This window comes from Delphinus delphis, chromosome 15 (assembly GCF_949987515.2).
Source record: "Delphinus delphis chromosome 15, mDelDel1.2, whole genome shotgun sequence".
Classification (NCBI taxonomy): domain Eukaryota; kingdom Metazoa; phylum Chordata; class Mammalia; order Artiodactyla; family Delphinidae; genus Delphinus; species Delphinus delphis.
Genome location: NC_082697.1, coordinates 7,647,233 through 7,664,518, shown reverse-complemented (window position 1 = coordinate 7,664,518; position 17,286 = coordinate 7,647,233). Strand labels below are relative to the sequence as shown.

At 41.5% G+C, this 17,286-nt stretch overlaps 1 protein-coding gene across 3 annotated transcripts in view; it reads left to right on the top strand.

Annotated features, from left to right (window-relative positions):
* Positions 1–17,286, top strand: part of DOK5 (docking protein 5) — a 141,813-nt gene that overhangs the window by 61,851 nt on the left and 62,676 nt on the right. For all 3 annotated transcript variants that reach the window (XM_060032658.1, XM_060032657.1, XM_060032659.1), the window contains exon 2: positions 14,960–15,067. In XM_060032658.1, the coding sequence (XP_059888641.1) occupies positions 14,960–15,067 (108 nt within the window). The remainder of the gene's footprint in view (positions 1–14,959; positions 15,068–17,286) is intronic.

The following is a 17,286-nucleotide window of genomic DNA, read 5'->3' as shown; positions in this document are numbered from 1 at the left end:
CCTCCTTATCTCTTGTAACAGTCTTTATTTTAAAGTCTATTTTTTCTGATATGAGTATTGCTACTCCAGTTTTCTTTTGATTTCCATTTGCATGGAATATCTTTTTCCATCCCTTCACTTTCAGTCTGTATGAGTCCCTAGGTCTGAAGTGGGTCTCTTGTAGACAGCATATATATGGGTCCTGTTTTGGTATCCATTCAGCCAGTCTGTGTCTTTTGGTTGGGGCATTTAATTCATTTACATTACAGGTTATTATTGATATGTATGTTCCTATTACCATTTTCTTAATTGTTTTGGGTTTGTTTTTGTGGGTGTTTTTCTCCTCTTGTGTTTCCCACCTAGGGAAGTTTCTTAAGCATTTGTTGTAAAGCTGGTTTGGTGGTGCTTAATCCTCTTAGTTTTTGCTTGTCTGAAAATCTTTTGATTGCTCCTTTGAATCTGAATGAGACCCTTGCTGGGTAGAGTGATCTTGGCTGTAGGTTTTTCTCTTTCATCACTTTAAGTATATCCTGCCACTCCCTTATTGCCTGAAGAGTTTACACTGAAAAATCAGCTGATAACCTTATGGGGATTCTTTTGTATGTTATTTTTTGTTTTTCCCTTGCTGCTTTTAATATTTTTTCTTAGAATTTAATTTTTGTTAGTTTGATTAATATGTGTCTTGGGGGCTTCCCTGGTGGTGCAGTGGTTGAGAATCTGCCTGCCAATGCAGGGGACACGGGTTCGAGCCCTGGTCTGGGAGGATCCCACATGGTGCGGAGCAACTAGGCCCGTGAGCCGCAACTACTGAGCCTGCTCGTCTGGAGCCTGTGCTCTGCAACAAGAGAGGCCGCGATAGTGAGAGGCCTGTGCACCACAATGAAGAGTGGCCCCCGCTTGCCACAACTAGAGAAAGCCCTCGCACAGAAACGAAGATGCAACACAGCAAAAATAAATAAATTAATTAATAAACTCCTACCCCCAACATCTTCTTTAAAAAGTACAAAAACAAAAATATGTGTCTTGGTGTATTTTTCCTAGCGTTTATCCTGTATGGGACTCTCTGTGCTTCCTGGTCTTGGGTGACTGTTTCCTTTCCCATGTTAGGGAAGTTTTCAACTATAATCTCTTCAAATATTTTCTCAGACCCTTTCTTTTTCTCTTCTTTTTCTGGGACCCCTATAATTTGAATGTTGGTGCATTTAGTGTTGTCCCCGAGGTCTCTGAGATTGTCCTCAATTCTTTTCATTCTTTTTTCTTTATTCTGCTCCTTGGCAGTTATTTCCACCATTCTGTCTTCCAGCTCACTTATTTGTTCTTCTGCCTCCGTTATTCTGTTATTGATTCCTTCTGTGTATGTTTCATTTCAGTTATTGTGTTGTTCATCTGTTTGTTCTTTAGTTCTTCTAGATCTTTGGTAAACATTTCTTGTATTTTCTCAGTCTGTGCCTCCATTCTATTTCCAGGATTCTGGATCATCTTTCCTATCATTACTCTGAATTCTTTTTCAGGTAGATTGCCTATTTCCTCTTCATTTATTTGGTCTTGTAGGTTTTTACCTTGCTGCTTCATTGGTGACATATTTTTTGCCATCTCATTTTTTTTTTTATGAGTGGGGTTGTGTTCCTGTCTTACTGGTTGTTTGGCTGGAGTCTTCCAACACTGGAGTTCGTAGGCTGTTGTGTAGAGCTGGGTCTTGCTGCTGAGATGAGGACCTCCGTGAGACCTCACTCTGATGAATATTCCCTGGGGTCTGAGGTTCTCTGTTAGTCCAGTGGTTCGGACTCAGAGCTGCCACCACAGGAGCTTTGGCTCGACCCTGGGCTCATGAACCAAGATCCTACAAGCCTCCTGGGGTGGCAAAAAAACCCCAAACAATAACAAAGTAAAAAATAAAATTAGACTTGGAAACTAACAGGTATGTTAGGAAGAATATAAAAATAAAAATATAGATGAATCAACAACTGGAAGGTACATCAGTACCACAGTAGTAATAAAGAGGAGGAGGGAAAAGAAAAAAGAAAAAACAGGGAGGGGGCCAAAAGGCCTGGGCTGTGGAGGGCGGGGCCTAAGCAAGGGCGAGGTTTGGGTGGTGGGCCAGGCTCCCTGTGCCCAAGTGGGCGGGGCTATCACCCTCTGCTCCTCCCTCCCCTCCCACCTGCCTCTCCTGATGTCTCTGGCCTCAGGGGCACGGATCCTGTCTGGCCTCCACTTCTCCTCCCCCCTCGGTCCCCCTCCTTCCTACCGGTTCACTCTGGGGTTCCTCCCATCTCCTTGGGTGTCAGAGTCCCCCACCAGTGGCCGGCAGGCGCCCTAGTTGTGGGGAGACGTTAACTCTGCATTTTCCCACACTGCCATCTTGACTCTGCCTTCAGAATCTTTTTTTTTTCTTTCTTTCTTTCTTTCTTTCTTTCTTTTTTTTTTTGTCACTCCTCTTCCTAAAAGTCCTTTATTTGCCCCCACTCAGATTTGTGTTCTGCCTGTTGTTTTCCAAGTAGTGCCCAGATTCATGACTTCTTTCTCTCCCTTCTGCTGCTTTTACTTTTCTCTCTCTCATTTCTCCTTCTCTCAAAGTATCAAGAAAAAAAAAAAAGTAAAGAATTTGAAAGAAAAAACCCAAATCACTCTTTTGCAGAACAGTTTGGCCATTTCTTATTCTGCCCGACTCCTGGTAACACCTGTGCCCTGGAGCGCTCACCTTTCACCCGAGCTGTTTAAAGCATTCCCCTCTACAATGAGCGATACTTTAGGCTCAGAATCTTCTACACCATTTTGACACAGGGTTGTAAGCTGTGGAGAAGTGACTAGAGAAAGGAAAGGGAATTTGAGCATCTCAGGGTGGTAAATTGTGGGAAGGTGACTAGGAAAGTTCTACTGTAGATTAGGGTTGTTCAGTGTGGTTTGGTATACAGACTCATCTTGGTGCTGTCTCTGGTCTTCCTGGTGTAAGAGAGGGAAACGCTTTATGTGTAAGTCCATGTCACATAGAAAAAAAAAATGTATGCCTTGCTTTTAGGGAGAAGGGGGAAGGCAGAGAGATCCTCCTGCATCTGCTGTTTATCAGTTGTCTTCAGCTCAAAGTAATCCTGACGTCAGAGTAGCATATTTTGGGGTGGCATCCTCTGGTCCTCTTCAGCTGTAACAAGGTCCTCCACTCCACCTAGTTGGTGTCTGTGAAGGCCAAGGAGGGAGCCAGGATTTTCATCTTGGCCCTTTGGTGGTTAGCCCTCTCCACCGTGGTGTCAGTGGAGACCACGTTGGGGGTCTGTACACCTCACTCAGCAGTAATGAGGCGCCTGTCCCTCTCCCCACTCGAGCGGGGTCAGAGGGGGCCTGGTGGAGGGCCAGGATTTTCACCAGTGCCCAGTGGTAATGAGACCACCCCCACTGCTGTGTCAGTGGGGATCACAGGAGAAGATAGAGCTCCCCCCTCAACCCAGCAGTAATGAAGGGACCCTCGGGAATAGAGGACTTTTCCGCTTGCTTTCTCGGACTTCTGCTTGCTCTGTGATGATAAGCCCCAGCTAACCTTCTGGAGAATCCAAGACCGTGCAGTGCAGAGCTGAGTCACCCCAGGCAAACTCCAGTCCACCTGCCTTGACTGCTCAGCTGTGAATGAGCCAGGAGCCAGGTCAGATCAGTAGAGCTGCCTGATCCACCGTCCAGTTCATGAGAAGTGAAAGATGGCTGTTCTTTTAAGCTACTAAGCTTTGGGGTGATTTGTTACATAAAAATAGCTAAGTGATAGAGAAATTTCGCCCAAGATCTGAAGGATGAGAAGGAAGCAGCCCTGTGAACAGCAAGGGGAAGAGAGTTCCAGCACATTCTCTCATCCCTCATCGGAGAAGAATGGAACATTTTGGAGACTGGGGTGCCACGAGTGAAGCAGGAAGTGGTGGGTGAAGAGGTCTGACAAATAGGCACGGGTCAGCTTGTATAGAGCCAGGCTGTGAAATTGGAGCTCAGGGTTGGTGATTTTGGTTTGGTGATCACTTAAAGACTGCTTTGGAAGCCACGATGACATCATTTCTTGTTTAACTTCACGAAATATTTATTGGATGCATACTACCAAATGACGGTATTCTGCAAATGTAGTCTGTACATTATTATGACCCCATGCTAGGCATTGTGTTTGGGGCTGGGAGACAGATAATTATCTGTCTCTGCACATGAGAAAGTGAACTCTGTGGACTCTGCTTTATACCGTGCCATTTCTTCGGTGCTTGGAACAGGGCCTAGCACATAGTAGATGCTCAGTAAATATTCGCAAAATTAATGAGTAACTGAAGGAACCAATATGGGTGTTGTCCTTGTTTGCAGGCAAAGCACTGCCTGATTGGATGGTATGAGCTGCTGACCTCTATGAAGTGCTTCCCCAGCAATATAAACCCTTTAAATGCACTAACTTATTCCATTCTCCCAACAGGCCTATAGAAAGAAAGTGTTATTAATTTATTTTAAAAGTACAATAAAACCTTCTATAAAAGATATATGTATATATAACACACACAAATAACTGACTATTCATCATGTTTGATAATGTTTATATAAACTTAGGTGTTTAACAGGCACGACAGACTCCTTACATCCATCATCACGTTCCATATCCTCCCTCAGATCCTGGTCTTCTTCCAGGCTTGCTCAGCTAATGGAAACCCCATTCTTCTATCAATACTTGCTTGAGCTAAAAATCTTGGAATTATCCCTGACTCTCCTTACTCTCATCCTTATATCCAGTCTCATCAGTGAGTCTTGTTGGTTCTGCTTTCAAAATATAACCGGGGCTTCCCTGGTGGCGCAGTGGTTGAGAGTCCGCCTGCCGATGCAGGGGACACGGGTTCGTGCCCCGGTCCGGGAAGATTCCACATGCTGCGGAGGGGCTGGGCCCGTGAGCCATGGCCGCTGAGCCTGCGCGTCCGGAGCCTGTGCTCCGCAACGGGAGAGGCCACAACAGTGAGAGGCCCGCGTACCGCAAAAAAAATCAAAAAACAAAAAATATAACCGGATTCAGACCACTTCTCGTTCCCTTCCCCACCTCCATCCTGACCCAAGGCACCCTCACCTCCCATGTGATTTATAGCAGCAGCAGCCTCCTGACTAGTTTCCCTGATTCTGCCTTTAGTTCCTTGCAGTGTTCTTAAAAGTGAATTGGATCATATTACTTCCATTCAAAACCCTCCATCTCACTTCCCATCTCATGCAGAGAAAAATTCAGAGTCTTTACAATAAGACCCATAAGGCCTACCCACCACCACCATCTCTGAATTCTCTGGACTTCTGATGGCTTCATCACGCCAGGCATGTTTCTGTGTCAAGGCCCGTTTGCTGCTGCTTCTGCTTAGCACCCCCTTCCCCCAAACCTCCTGTCTCAGGTCTTTGCTCAGACGTCACTTTCTCTTTGAGAACTTCCCTGATTACCCTATTTAAAATTGAAATACCACTAGCAATTCTCATCTACTCTCTTGGCTTACTTTCCTTCATGGTACTTAACACCATATGACATATTGTGACATATTACCTGTGTACTGTAAGACACATGAACATGTATGTATGCATATATATTATGTCATCTTATTGGTTGTCTGTAAGCGTAAGGAAGGCAGCAGATTCCTCCACTTCGTTTATAGCCGTGTCCTTAGTACCTAAACAGTGCTTGGCACATGGTAGGCACCCAGTAAATATTTGTTGAATGAATTAATGAGTGATATCAGCTCCCCAGTTTTTTGTTTGAATAGAATGCTCACCCAGTAGTCAAATTCTCTAGCATTTCTTAGAGTAGTTTGGTTTTTTTCTCTAAGGCTGCTTAAAAGTAGAAGCTAAATAAGGACATTTAACTGTGTATGGCTTCTTCAGGCAGCTCTCCTGTTTCTTACTTCTCTTCCTCCTGTGTGGATCCGGGGGACAGAAAGGAATTGGGGAGAGAAGGAAAGGAGCCGTCATGTTTCCCTCTCTACAGTGTCCGCTCTCTACAGTGGTCAGCTTTGTCTGACAAGGGAAGGGTTTCCTATGTGTGGCAAGAACAGCTGGTGGCCGATACTGATTCTATGAGAATTTTTCCAAATAACCTTGTATTACTTGTTTGATTATTACTAAAAATATGTGTATATAGTTACATGTGAAGAATATATAAATGAAGAAATCAGCAAAATAAGGCAAAAAAGGTAGGGAGGGGGCCAGTGTTTGCAGGTTCTGGAATGTCTTGTTAAGACTTTGGTTTTTTACCCCAAAGGCAACAGGCACAGAAATGCTTAAGCAGTGGATTGATGTGGTCAGATGAGTGTTTTAAAGGTCATCCCAGATGTCCTGCAGGAAGTGGATTGAAAAGTGGCAAGAATGAAAGCAGAGAAACTCTGAAGCTCAGGAGGTGGTGGCTTAGATTAGGGTGGTGGTCCCTGCAGAAAAACAGATATTCCAGGTTTAACCAGAAGGTGAAATACACAGGACTCAGTGACCGACGGATTGTGTTAAAATTTTTTTTTCGAAAACAGTTAACTGTTCTTATCATGACTCTCATACAGATGTAGAAAGAGCACGTGTTGAAGATTCTACTTAGCTTATTAATTGAATGAGAGAGCAACACAGAATATTATAATAACTAGTTCTAAGGGGAATCCAAAGAACCTACATGTTTATATATCCAGCATAGTGAAATGCATGTTCCCAAGGAGGCAAAACTAGCTTCATGACAGTGGGGGAGGGAAATCAACAGAACCTCTACAGAATTTGCATCTTTATGGACTGGAATTATTTTGCATTTCTATCAGTAATCTACAGTTTAGAGTTGTAGAATAGCTCCCACAGAATCAGAAGCAGATAATACTGGATGTGTGTGTCCTAGAGAACGCATAGTTTTCCACTGAAGCAGACATTTTTGTCCTGTCATCGTGTGTGCATGTTTGTGTGTGTATGTGCACGTGTGTGCGTGCGTGCGTGTGTGTGTGTGTGTGTGTGTGAGGGGAGGTGGGGAAGGGTGGAAATATAGATAGCTCTCAGCCCTTTTGGACGAGCAACTGGACCTTATTTACTGAATGAGTATATATACTGGAGTAGAAACAGATTAAAAATAGGGACAACCTACTTTTTTTTACTTAATAACTTACTAATAGCATTTTCTATGGTATAAATATTGTTTTACAACATCATTTTTAATGATGGAAGTTTCTAGTTTACAGAGATGGCATAATTAATTAAGCTAGTCCCCTGGAACATTTAGAGCGCTTTCAGTTTTTATGCCAAAGAACCCTATTCCCATATGTTTGCATATTTCCTCAATGATTTCCTCAGGGGAAAGTTCTAGAAATGGTATTTCCAGGTCAAAGCGTAGGCATGATTTACCGTCTAGAAAGGTTGTGCTATTTTACTTCACCGTCAGCAAAGGATTGGTAATTTATTGCCTGTGGATGCTTTTGAAGTATTTTTAATCCTCTTTGTACAAATTTTATTTTATGATTAATTATCTCATTTTTACAGGTGTTTTTCTTTGCAGTGAATTTAAAATGAACCTTGCTACCCACTGTGCAAAACCTTCTCCAAATTAGCATTTCTTTCCTTATAAATGAAAGGTATATATAAATGATAGGCATAGAGTCATGTTGTTTACTCAATGAAAAGATTTTTTCCCCTCATAAAATACATAATTCTGAACCAGCTCATTATCTTGGTAGATGGAGTTGGTAGCAGCCTACCTGTTACGATTCCACGATGCCAAAGAACTACTTCTCTTATACTCTTCATCTGTCACCTTCTGAAATCCCATAATGACAGAGTCCTTCATAAGACTAGAAAATTTTAAGCATGTTGGTCTCAGAGATCATCCCGGTCAAAATTCTAATATTGTGGAAGGATTATTTGCAGACAGTGGCAGACAGGATGGAGGGGGGATTATCCCTCTGCTTCCAGATTGCATCATCCAACACCAATTTCTGTGGCTGTTGGGTTGAACTTGGATTGTGGTGTTTTATCAGTCACAGAGGAGCCCAGGACTCTGGGTGGGTAGCTACTTACTGTGGCCATGCATCGTTGGCCAAAGTGGAGGGCTGGGCACTCCTAGAGAAGTGACTGGTCAGCTCTATAGGGAGCTGACTACACATACCAGCAGGGAGCCAGCTAGCCAGGACATTGGTTTACTGCAGCTGTAACTAATGAATAACAAGAGACTAAAGTTTAGAGAGGGAAGGAAGGCCAAGAAAAGCTGAGAACTTAACATGAGATACTTACCACATAGTTAGAAATACTCGGCACGTTTGAGTTTCTGGACTGCAGTCAAGGATACTGAATACTTTGTTACTTAAGGAGGGAGAGAGTGGAATTCTTTTTCAAAGAAAACACATCTTACAAACTGCTAGGCTAACTTGCAGTCCTGGAATAGGGTCTTCAGACCCCAATTGCAGAAATACTCCATTAAAAACTATCACTCTTGGTGAACACTTGGTGCCAGGGAACTTAAAATCACAAATGCAAATGTCACACCAAAATAGCTAGACGATAAAGTCGTAGTCCAGATGAAAGAGCATATGGTTACAGCTAAATGTCTCTTTTTAGATTATGATAAGCATGAAAATCAACTTCTTACAGACACCTCGACCCTCAGCATAAGTTTATGCATCCCTAGGAGATCAACTTTTCTGGGAAAATCCTGGAGGAATGGTTAAGAGCTTGTTCTTCAGAATCAAGCAAACCAAGGTTGGAATGCTGGCTTGTTTCTACCAGTTTCATGCCCTTGAGTAGTACTCAGTGAGTAACCTCACTGAGGCCTTATTTCCTCGTTGTAAAATGGGAATAATAACAGCATCTGTTTTATAGGGCTGTTGGTAGGGTTAGTTGAGATAATGCACAAGGAGGGATTAGCACTCTGCCATGCACAAAGGGTTCGACCAATGCTAGGTGTTGTTACTAACACCCTGGATAAGAAGAATATTTGATTTGTTTTGGAGAATAAATAAAAACAGGATTAGAGTGTGAGAAATGAGGCTAATTTAGCATTAGAAGACTGAGGATATATCTTTAGAATTGGAGAGAATGCCCTGAGAAGAGAAAAATCAATCTGCGTACGGGAAGCGGATGCTGGCAAATTGGAAAACAGTCCTAACTTACCTTTTCTCCCCAAAGAGCACCTTCCCTGCGTAGAATACAGTAACTATAAAAAGGTAGAGCTGAGGGCTTCCCTGGTGGCGCAGTGGTTGGGAGTCCGCCTGCCGACGCAGGGGACGCGGGTTCGTGCCCCGGTCCGGGAAGATCCCACATGCCGCGGAGCGGCTGGACCCGTAAGGCATGGCCGCTGAGCTTGCGTGTCTGGATGACTGTGCTCTGCAACTAGAGAGGCCACAACAGTGAAAGGCCCGCATACCGCAAAAAAAAAAAAAAAGGTAGAGCTGAGATGCTGATGTCCCTGCCTGTAAAAGGCCTCTTTAGGACAGCATCTGCAGCCATTGTAGAGCAGTGGGTCCCAGCAGCAGATGTCGAGACCAGAAACGTGTGGAGTATGTGGTGGAGGGCATTGAAAGGCATCAAGTCAACATTTTAATAGAAGTTGAAGTTAAATTTGGCTTGTGGGGAGATATGGGATATATAGGGATCCTCACCTGGGAGATATTTCCTCCCCTCTTTCCCTGAAGAGGGACATGTCAGTCAGATTTTTATGTTCATCAAAAGCTGGCCTGAGCTTAAACAGTTGAGAAAGACTACCAAAGACCAGAGGCTGGCAAACTGCAGTCTGTGAGTGACATCTGGCCCACTGTCTGTTTTTTTTAATAAAGTTCTATTGGAAGATAACTGCACCTTTCATTTACATATATCCTCCTATGGCTGCTTTCATGCTACCACTGCAGAATTCAGTAGTTGCAACAAGGGCCTGTGACCCTCAAAGGCTAAAATATTTACTGTCTGGCCCTTTACAGAAAAAAGTTTGCTGATACTTGCACTAGACTGTGAAGTCCTAAATGGTCACATCTTAAGCTTTCTGCTTTTCTTGAGCTTATGTAAAGGCAGTATATAATTTTCCTCTTAACAGAAATTTTGTGACCAAAATTTGCTTTGTGTTATCTTCATAAGATGCATCCTATAGGGAATTTCCTGCTCAGGGAACTGAGATCCCACAAGCCATGTGGCATGGCCAAAAAAGAAAAAAAAAAAAAAAAGATACGTCCTATAGATGTTTAGTTTGTGACTCTGTTGTTCAAGACATTGTGATGGACTGCTAATGAAATTAGAAACTCCAAGCAAATTCTAAATTGTTTCAGCTCTTCCTTGGCCCTGGATACCTTGGTGAATTTACCAGACTAGACTTTGTTAGGAAAAGTAGCTAGTAAAAATATCAGAGATTTGAAACCAGAGCTAATTAGTTATTAAGGATTTCAAGTTTTAAAGAAAGGGAAGACAATGGAAAAAATAACAGAAATCATATATGGTTTGATGACAATTTAAGGCTGAAAATTAGGTGTAGTAAAACTACCACCACCACCAAGAAAATACACACTGAAGGAGATTTCTATGTAACTGCTAAATCTCATGTACATCCACTCAGGTTGTCAGAACTGTGTGATGTGCTTGTCTGTTTTAGCTTTGACAGTGGCTTGTGTGGATTGACTTGTCCAAAGCCAGGACTTTGAAGATATTCCCATAACCTCATATTCTTCAACTCTGCAGTTGTGGCTCAGCGTGCACTCACCTGTAGCAGTGGTTCTGACTTTGCCCCCCAGGGAACATTTGGCAAAGTCTGGAGACAGTTCCGGTTGTCAGCAGGGTAGGAGGGGTGTGCTGCTGGCATCCAGTTGGAGGAGCAGCCCTGCCCTTCCCACTACCCCAAATTACCTTGTCTAAAATGCCAGCTGTGCCGAGAATGCGGAACCCTGCTGCAGAGAGGGTGAGATATTTCAACATGAAAATTATTCCATCATTAGATTCTCTAAGAGTATAGTTAAAATTAGGATTCCCTACTCCTCATGTCCAGTTTGAAACTGCACTTTGCTCTCATGGTTGGGATAAACATTTTTTAGTTAAAAACAAGTCAATTGAAAGAAAAATGTTAGCTCAAAAATACTATAGATGGTCAGTGGATGTGTTATATGAAATATGAAGGAGATGGTTGAATGAATTAATTTAAGAAAAAAAATGCCCTATGCTATTATGCAAATGAGATTATTCTCCAATTGTGGCCCCTTTAACCATGTCAGTGTTACTCCAACTTGTCTCCACATGTTCCCATGTTCAGTGAGTCCTCCTGCTTCATCTCCTCTAACCAGTTTTGAAATATTGAGGACAAGTTTTTAATTCTCTGTTACTTGGTGGCTCTTCTGTTCTTGGGACCGAGAGTGTAGGGCAGGTGAAATGGGGAACTTACTGTAGTTCAGCAGATTTCACGTTCACCTTCACCGTGTCTCAGGACAGCATCTCACGCTGCTCCACGTCCAAAGCGACTGCACGTCGCTTGTTGGAAACCACACAGCCCAGAGGCCCTCGTCCTGGATGGAGCATTTGTTGGAGGGCTCTTTGTTGTCCGTCCCACGTGGGAAGCACTGGGTTGTCTGAAAGTCTTTATGAATATTCATGGCATTGGTTTGCATATTACAAACAAAATCCCTGGGGAATAAGGTACAGAGCCAATCTGGCCCTACCCCAAGAGGTTTTGATGCAGTCGACCTTGGCTAATCTCTAGGAATCTGCATAATTAACAATTGTCTTGAGTGAGGCTGGGCCAACACGGAGAATCACTGAACCCCCTTTTGATAAACCAAGGTTTGGGGTTTTCCTTATCTCCTGATGAACCAACATGTTTTAATCTGTTCCGGGGTGACTTTCCAGCCAATAGTTGTAAGCAATATTGCATGTGAATTTATACAATAGTACTCTTGCAGTTATTTGATGATAACATTGCACTTTTGCTCTTACTATTGATACTTAATAGAACAAAAGAAAAACAAAAATCCCCTAAGTGTAATATGGATGAATCAAAGATGGACATCACTAGGCCTGCTGAAATTGAGGAATCTTTAGCTTGTGTTCGATAGACTTCAGACAGAAGAAATGAAGAAAATGAATAAGTTTTTTTTTTTTTTTTTTAAGTAGAAATACTGTCATTCAAGATTGGGTCTAAAAGTTGAGGCATACTTAGGAAATATAAAATATCCCCTTTGGTGAAAATATTTTTTTTCCCCATAGTAGGCATATTTCTTGCATACCTTAGCGTGCTGTCTTTAACACATTTTCAGGGCCATGTCCAGAAGAAAGGGTTTGCCAATAATAGAACGACAGTGAGAGACCTAATTTCCACATCCTTTATTTGAACAATCAGGGTGACAGTCTTTCCCGATGTAATTACAGTCCTTTCTCTGGTGGTTAGGTTTTAAGGGAGCTGGTGATCTCATCTGTTATTCAGACATCAGCGAGATGTTGGTAAGTCTTCTATTTGCCAACCATAGCCCTGAAAATGTTAATTTGCATGGCTGACTCTCCACCCTGAAAAGGATTTTGGGTTTGAATTCTTACCAATGTCTCTTGCCACTTGGCTTTCTAAAGTTATGTAGTCTAGTGGTTAATTAGACTTCGGTCTGGTAGCAAAAGAATAGGTAACTGTTATTAGATGAGGCTGTAATTTTTAAGATCTTTTACATTTTTTGTTAAAAATTTATAAGCATTTTGTTTTAAGATAATTGTAGACTCACATTTGGTTGTAAGAACTATTACACAAAGATCCTATACCATTTATCCAGTTTCCCTAGTGGTAACATCTTTGAAACAACAATGCAATATTATAACCAAGATAATGACATTCATAGAGTCAAGATACAGGACAGTTTCATCACTGCCAGGATCCCTCATGTTACCTGTATAGACAGCCCCTCTTCCATTCTGCTCCCTTCTCACACACCCCTAACCCCTGATAACCACTAATCTAATTTCCATTTCTATAATTTTGTCATTTCAAGAATGCTATTAATGCATTCATACAGTATGTAACCTTTTGGGTTTGGCTTTTTTCCCCCCACCCAGCATCATTCTCTGAAGACGCATTCATATTGTTTTTATAGCTGAGTGGTATTCTATGACATGGATGTTCCCCAAATTGTTTAACAATTTACCCATTGGAGAACAGATGGGTTGTTTCCAGTTTTGCGCCGTTACAAATCCAGCTGCTTATGAACATTCATGTTCACATTTTTCTGTGTGTGGGAAGTTTGCATTTCTCTGGCATAGAGTCCTAAGAGTGCAACTGTAAGTCCTATGTTGCTTGCTTAGTTTTTTAAGAAACTGCCGTACTTAAAAAACTTAGTTTTTTAAGAAACTGTGTCTCAGAGCTGCACCATTTTACGTTCCCACCGGCAATGTGTTACAACATGTGATCCAGTTTCTCAGCATCCTTGTCAACATTTGGTGGCATTATTATTATTTTTTATTTCATTATTATTATTTATTTTATTTTTTATTTATTATTTTATTATTTTTATTTTTATAATTTTATTATTATTTTATTTATTATTATTTTTATTTATTTTTATCAATCTGATAGGTGTGTACTGCTGTTTCACTGTGGTTTTAATTTACATTTCCATGAAGCCTTAATGATGTTGAACATTTTCTCATGTGCTTCTTGATCATCTGTATATTCTCTTTGGTGAAATGTCTGTCTTTTTTCCATTTTGTAATTGGATTGTTTGGTTCTTTACTATTGAGATATGAGGACTCTATATATTCTAGATACTAATCCTTTGTCAGATATGTGGTTTGCAGATATTTTTTTCCCAGTCTGTAGCTTGTCTTTTCATTCTCTTAGCAGAATTCTTCACATAGCGAAAGTTTTAAATTTTGATGAGGTACAATGTGGCAACGTTTTCTTTTATGGATTGTGCTTTTGGTATGAGGTCTAAGAACTCTTTGTTCAGACCATGATCCCAAACATTTCCTCCTTTTTTCCCCCTAAACTTTTAATAGTTTTTTAAATATTTAAGTCCATTTTCAGTTAAGTTTTTTTTTATTTAATTTTTCGAATAGCTGTATTTTTTTTTTAACATCTTTATTGGGGTATAATTGCTTTACAATGGTGTGTTAGTTTCTGCTTTATAACAAAGTGAATCAGTTATACATATACATATGTTCCCATATCTCTTCCCTCTTGCGTCTCCCTCCCTCCTCAGTTAAGTTTTGTATGAGTGTTTTGGGTTAAGGAGTTTGTTTATTCCCTATGGATATTCGGTTATTTGAGCACCGTTTGTTTAAAAGGCTACCCTCCCTCCATTGCTTTTCCACTTTTGTCCATGTTTTTATGACCCTTGGTAAGTTCAGTGACTATGCAAGATGAAAGCCAATAAGATTGATTTTAATGATTTTACTGATATCTTTGGATATTTAAGAAATAACAGAAATTCTCTTTCCTTTAATTTACAATATTAACTTTTTACAGTATTAACTTGGACTGCACCCTAACCTGGCAATAATCTTTGAGTCTCTGGGTTGAATTTTCTGAGGGAGAATCTGGTTGGTGTTCTTCAGCATTTATTAGCTAGTCTAGTGTCTGGCCCAGCTCTTGACCGTCAGTTATGAGGAATGTCACATGACACATAGGGACTGTCTCTTTCTAGGACTTAAAGTCTTTGGCATATATCAGACCTATGATTTCCGTATATAATGGCCTTTGAAATTAGAGTGTGTGCCGTAAATGCTTATATTATTTGCGCTGATTTGGGATTTTTATTTCTGGGAGTTTTTCTGCAGTGTTTCGTCTACTGGTGTTATTGTCAAAGTATGAAGAAATTTGCCTCCAAATACTTATTTTCTTTTGATTCCAGTGATTTTCTGAACGACATAATACACCCATTGTGGAAACAGCTTGGGGTTTTAAAATTTTATTTTCCCAAAGCAACATCACATTTATGGCTTATGAATATTTTACAGGTGAAAACATCAAAAAAGAAAATATCTAAATGTAAATGCCGGTAATATCTGAGTCAGTAGTGATGCTGAGTGCTGCCTTTGTATTTCCTTGCAGATTTATCAACGATGTTGGTTAGTATTCAAGAAAGCTTCAAGCAAAGGTCCAAAAAGACTGGAGAAATTTTCCGATGAACGTGCTGCATATTTTAGGTGTTATCATAAGGTAAGACTCGATTGTTGTAGCTTTCCAGAAATCTGTTCATAACTAAGGAACTCAAGTTCATTGAGTCTGAAAACTTGTCTTGCTTTTTTAACAAAGGTACAAATGATACTTTTTCCAAGGACAAAACATCTCTAAAATAATATCTACTTGCTCATTGTTTAAAATAACTGACTGATGTGAAGTCGCTCTTCTGGTGTCCTACTATTTGTTGCTGTTTTTCCAATCTCTACTGTAGAAATCACCATGTTTTGTAAATTTTCAATTGCGTGGTAGGCCCTTCTCCCAACATTGAAGCCCCTGGAGGGTCGGGATTGGATCTCATTATGTCTATCACAGTGCCTGATACAGAATAGATCCTCAGTCAGTGCTTGGAATGTGGGGTGAGGAGGGAGGGGAAGAAGCTGGAAGAGGTGGATCCAGTAGCACAGAAATTTAGCCAGGTGAGGGAAAGTGAATAACCTTCCCTTTTGTGCAAATTCTCCAAAAGTGGTGACTTTCCAACATCTTACTAAGGGCCTGTGTTGACACCTTGGTTTATACAATAATGAAAAGCAGTAGAACAAGCTGTATTCCTTCTCAGCTTAGAGACATAAAGTGTATGCTATGCTTTAAAGGTGCATCTATATAGACATAAGGGAAGGAAAAGCACAGAGCAAGACTTTTGAGATAAGTAGGAAAAGGAGTCAAGAGTAGCATCTTCCATGTGCTTCATTTCCCCACTATTTCATAGCGAAGTTCTACCTTCCAAGGTCAGCCCCATTTCCAGCCTTCCTTCTCTCCAAAGGAGAATCCAAGTACACTTCTGTATGAGTCTAGATTTCCTCTACTGTTTATCCTCCATATGCCAGATATTACCACTATTCAAATAAAATTTTTTTTGTCCTCAGGAAGGAGTTGTTGCGAATCTATTATTTAGGAGCAGTGATCCAGGAAGCCAGGGAGAGCATAACTTTGAACCCTTGAAAATAATCTTGAGCCAGTCTCTCCATTTCTATGACACCTGAAACTATTGATGTCCAGTCATTTTGAACCAGATGTAATATGTCCCACTTATCCCGTGCATACCCAGTGTCTGTTCTTGTAACAAGATGGCGAACAATGATATAGGAATGACGTGCTTCATTTTAATTTGAGAGGTCTTGCCTTAAAACGGAGGTCAAGATGCCCACAGGGGTGTTGGGTTTATCTCTAGGACAAGGACAGAGTTGCTTCCTTTCTCCTTCCCTTACCTGGCACTGATTCCTCTCCTCCACCTCTCAGGTCCATCACATCCTGGTGACTAGACTTTCCGCTGTGGTTGAAAATCATTGATTCTTCATTGCCTTCACCCTATAATTAACAAGGTCATCCAAAGGCTTCACCCCTAGGCAGCCAGAACTTGTGGTTATACATCAGTTCTTCTCTTGAGAATCCCAGCCAGTCTGTAACTTTACAGTCTCCATTTGCTCTGGGTTGTGTGCTTGTGTCCCAACCACCCAAATTCCTGTGTTGAAACCTAATCCCCAGTCGTGATGGTATGTGGAGGTGGGACCTTTGGGAGGTGATTTGGTCATGAGAGTGGAGCCCTTGCGAATGAAATTAGTGCTTTTATCAAAGAGACCCGGGAGAGCTCCCTCCTCCCTTCCGCCAGCTGAGGACACAGAATCTATGAACCAGGAAGCAAGTCCTCACCAGACACTGAATCTGCCGGTGCCTCTACCTTGGTCTTCCCAGACTCCAGAACACTGAGAAATAAATTTCTGTTGTTTTTCAGCCACCCAGCCTGTGGTGACTTGTTACAACAGCCTGAATGGACTAGGGTACCGTCAGACTCGTTCTCTTTGCTCACTGTGTGTGGCCACTGATGTCGATCAGTGCTTCCTTGTTTTCGTAGAGCTGCATATATTTCCAGAAATATCTGATTCTTCACAATCCCCTATACCAACCTTTCTGAATGCAGAAGAATAAATAGGCTATATTTTGCTTACAGACCTATATGTTCCTAAGAGAAAAAAGAGGACAGGTGAGGAGTATTTTATAGGAACTCCCCAAATCCAATCCATCAGCAGATGGTGTTGGCTCTGTGTTCAATCTGCAGAGAGACTCTGAATGTTTCTTACAACCTCTGTTGCTACTGCTGTGGTCGAAGCCACCAGGCTGCCTAATTCCCAGCCCTCTGAAGTCTATTCCAAACACTTATATAACATCCTGAAACTCTAGCTCGGAACCCTCGGCCAAGT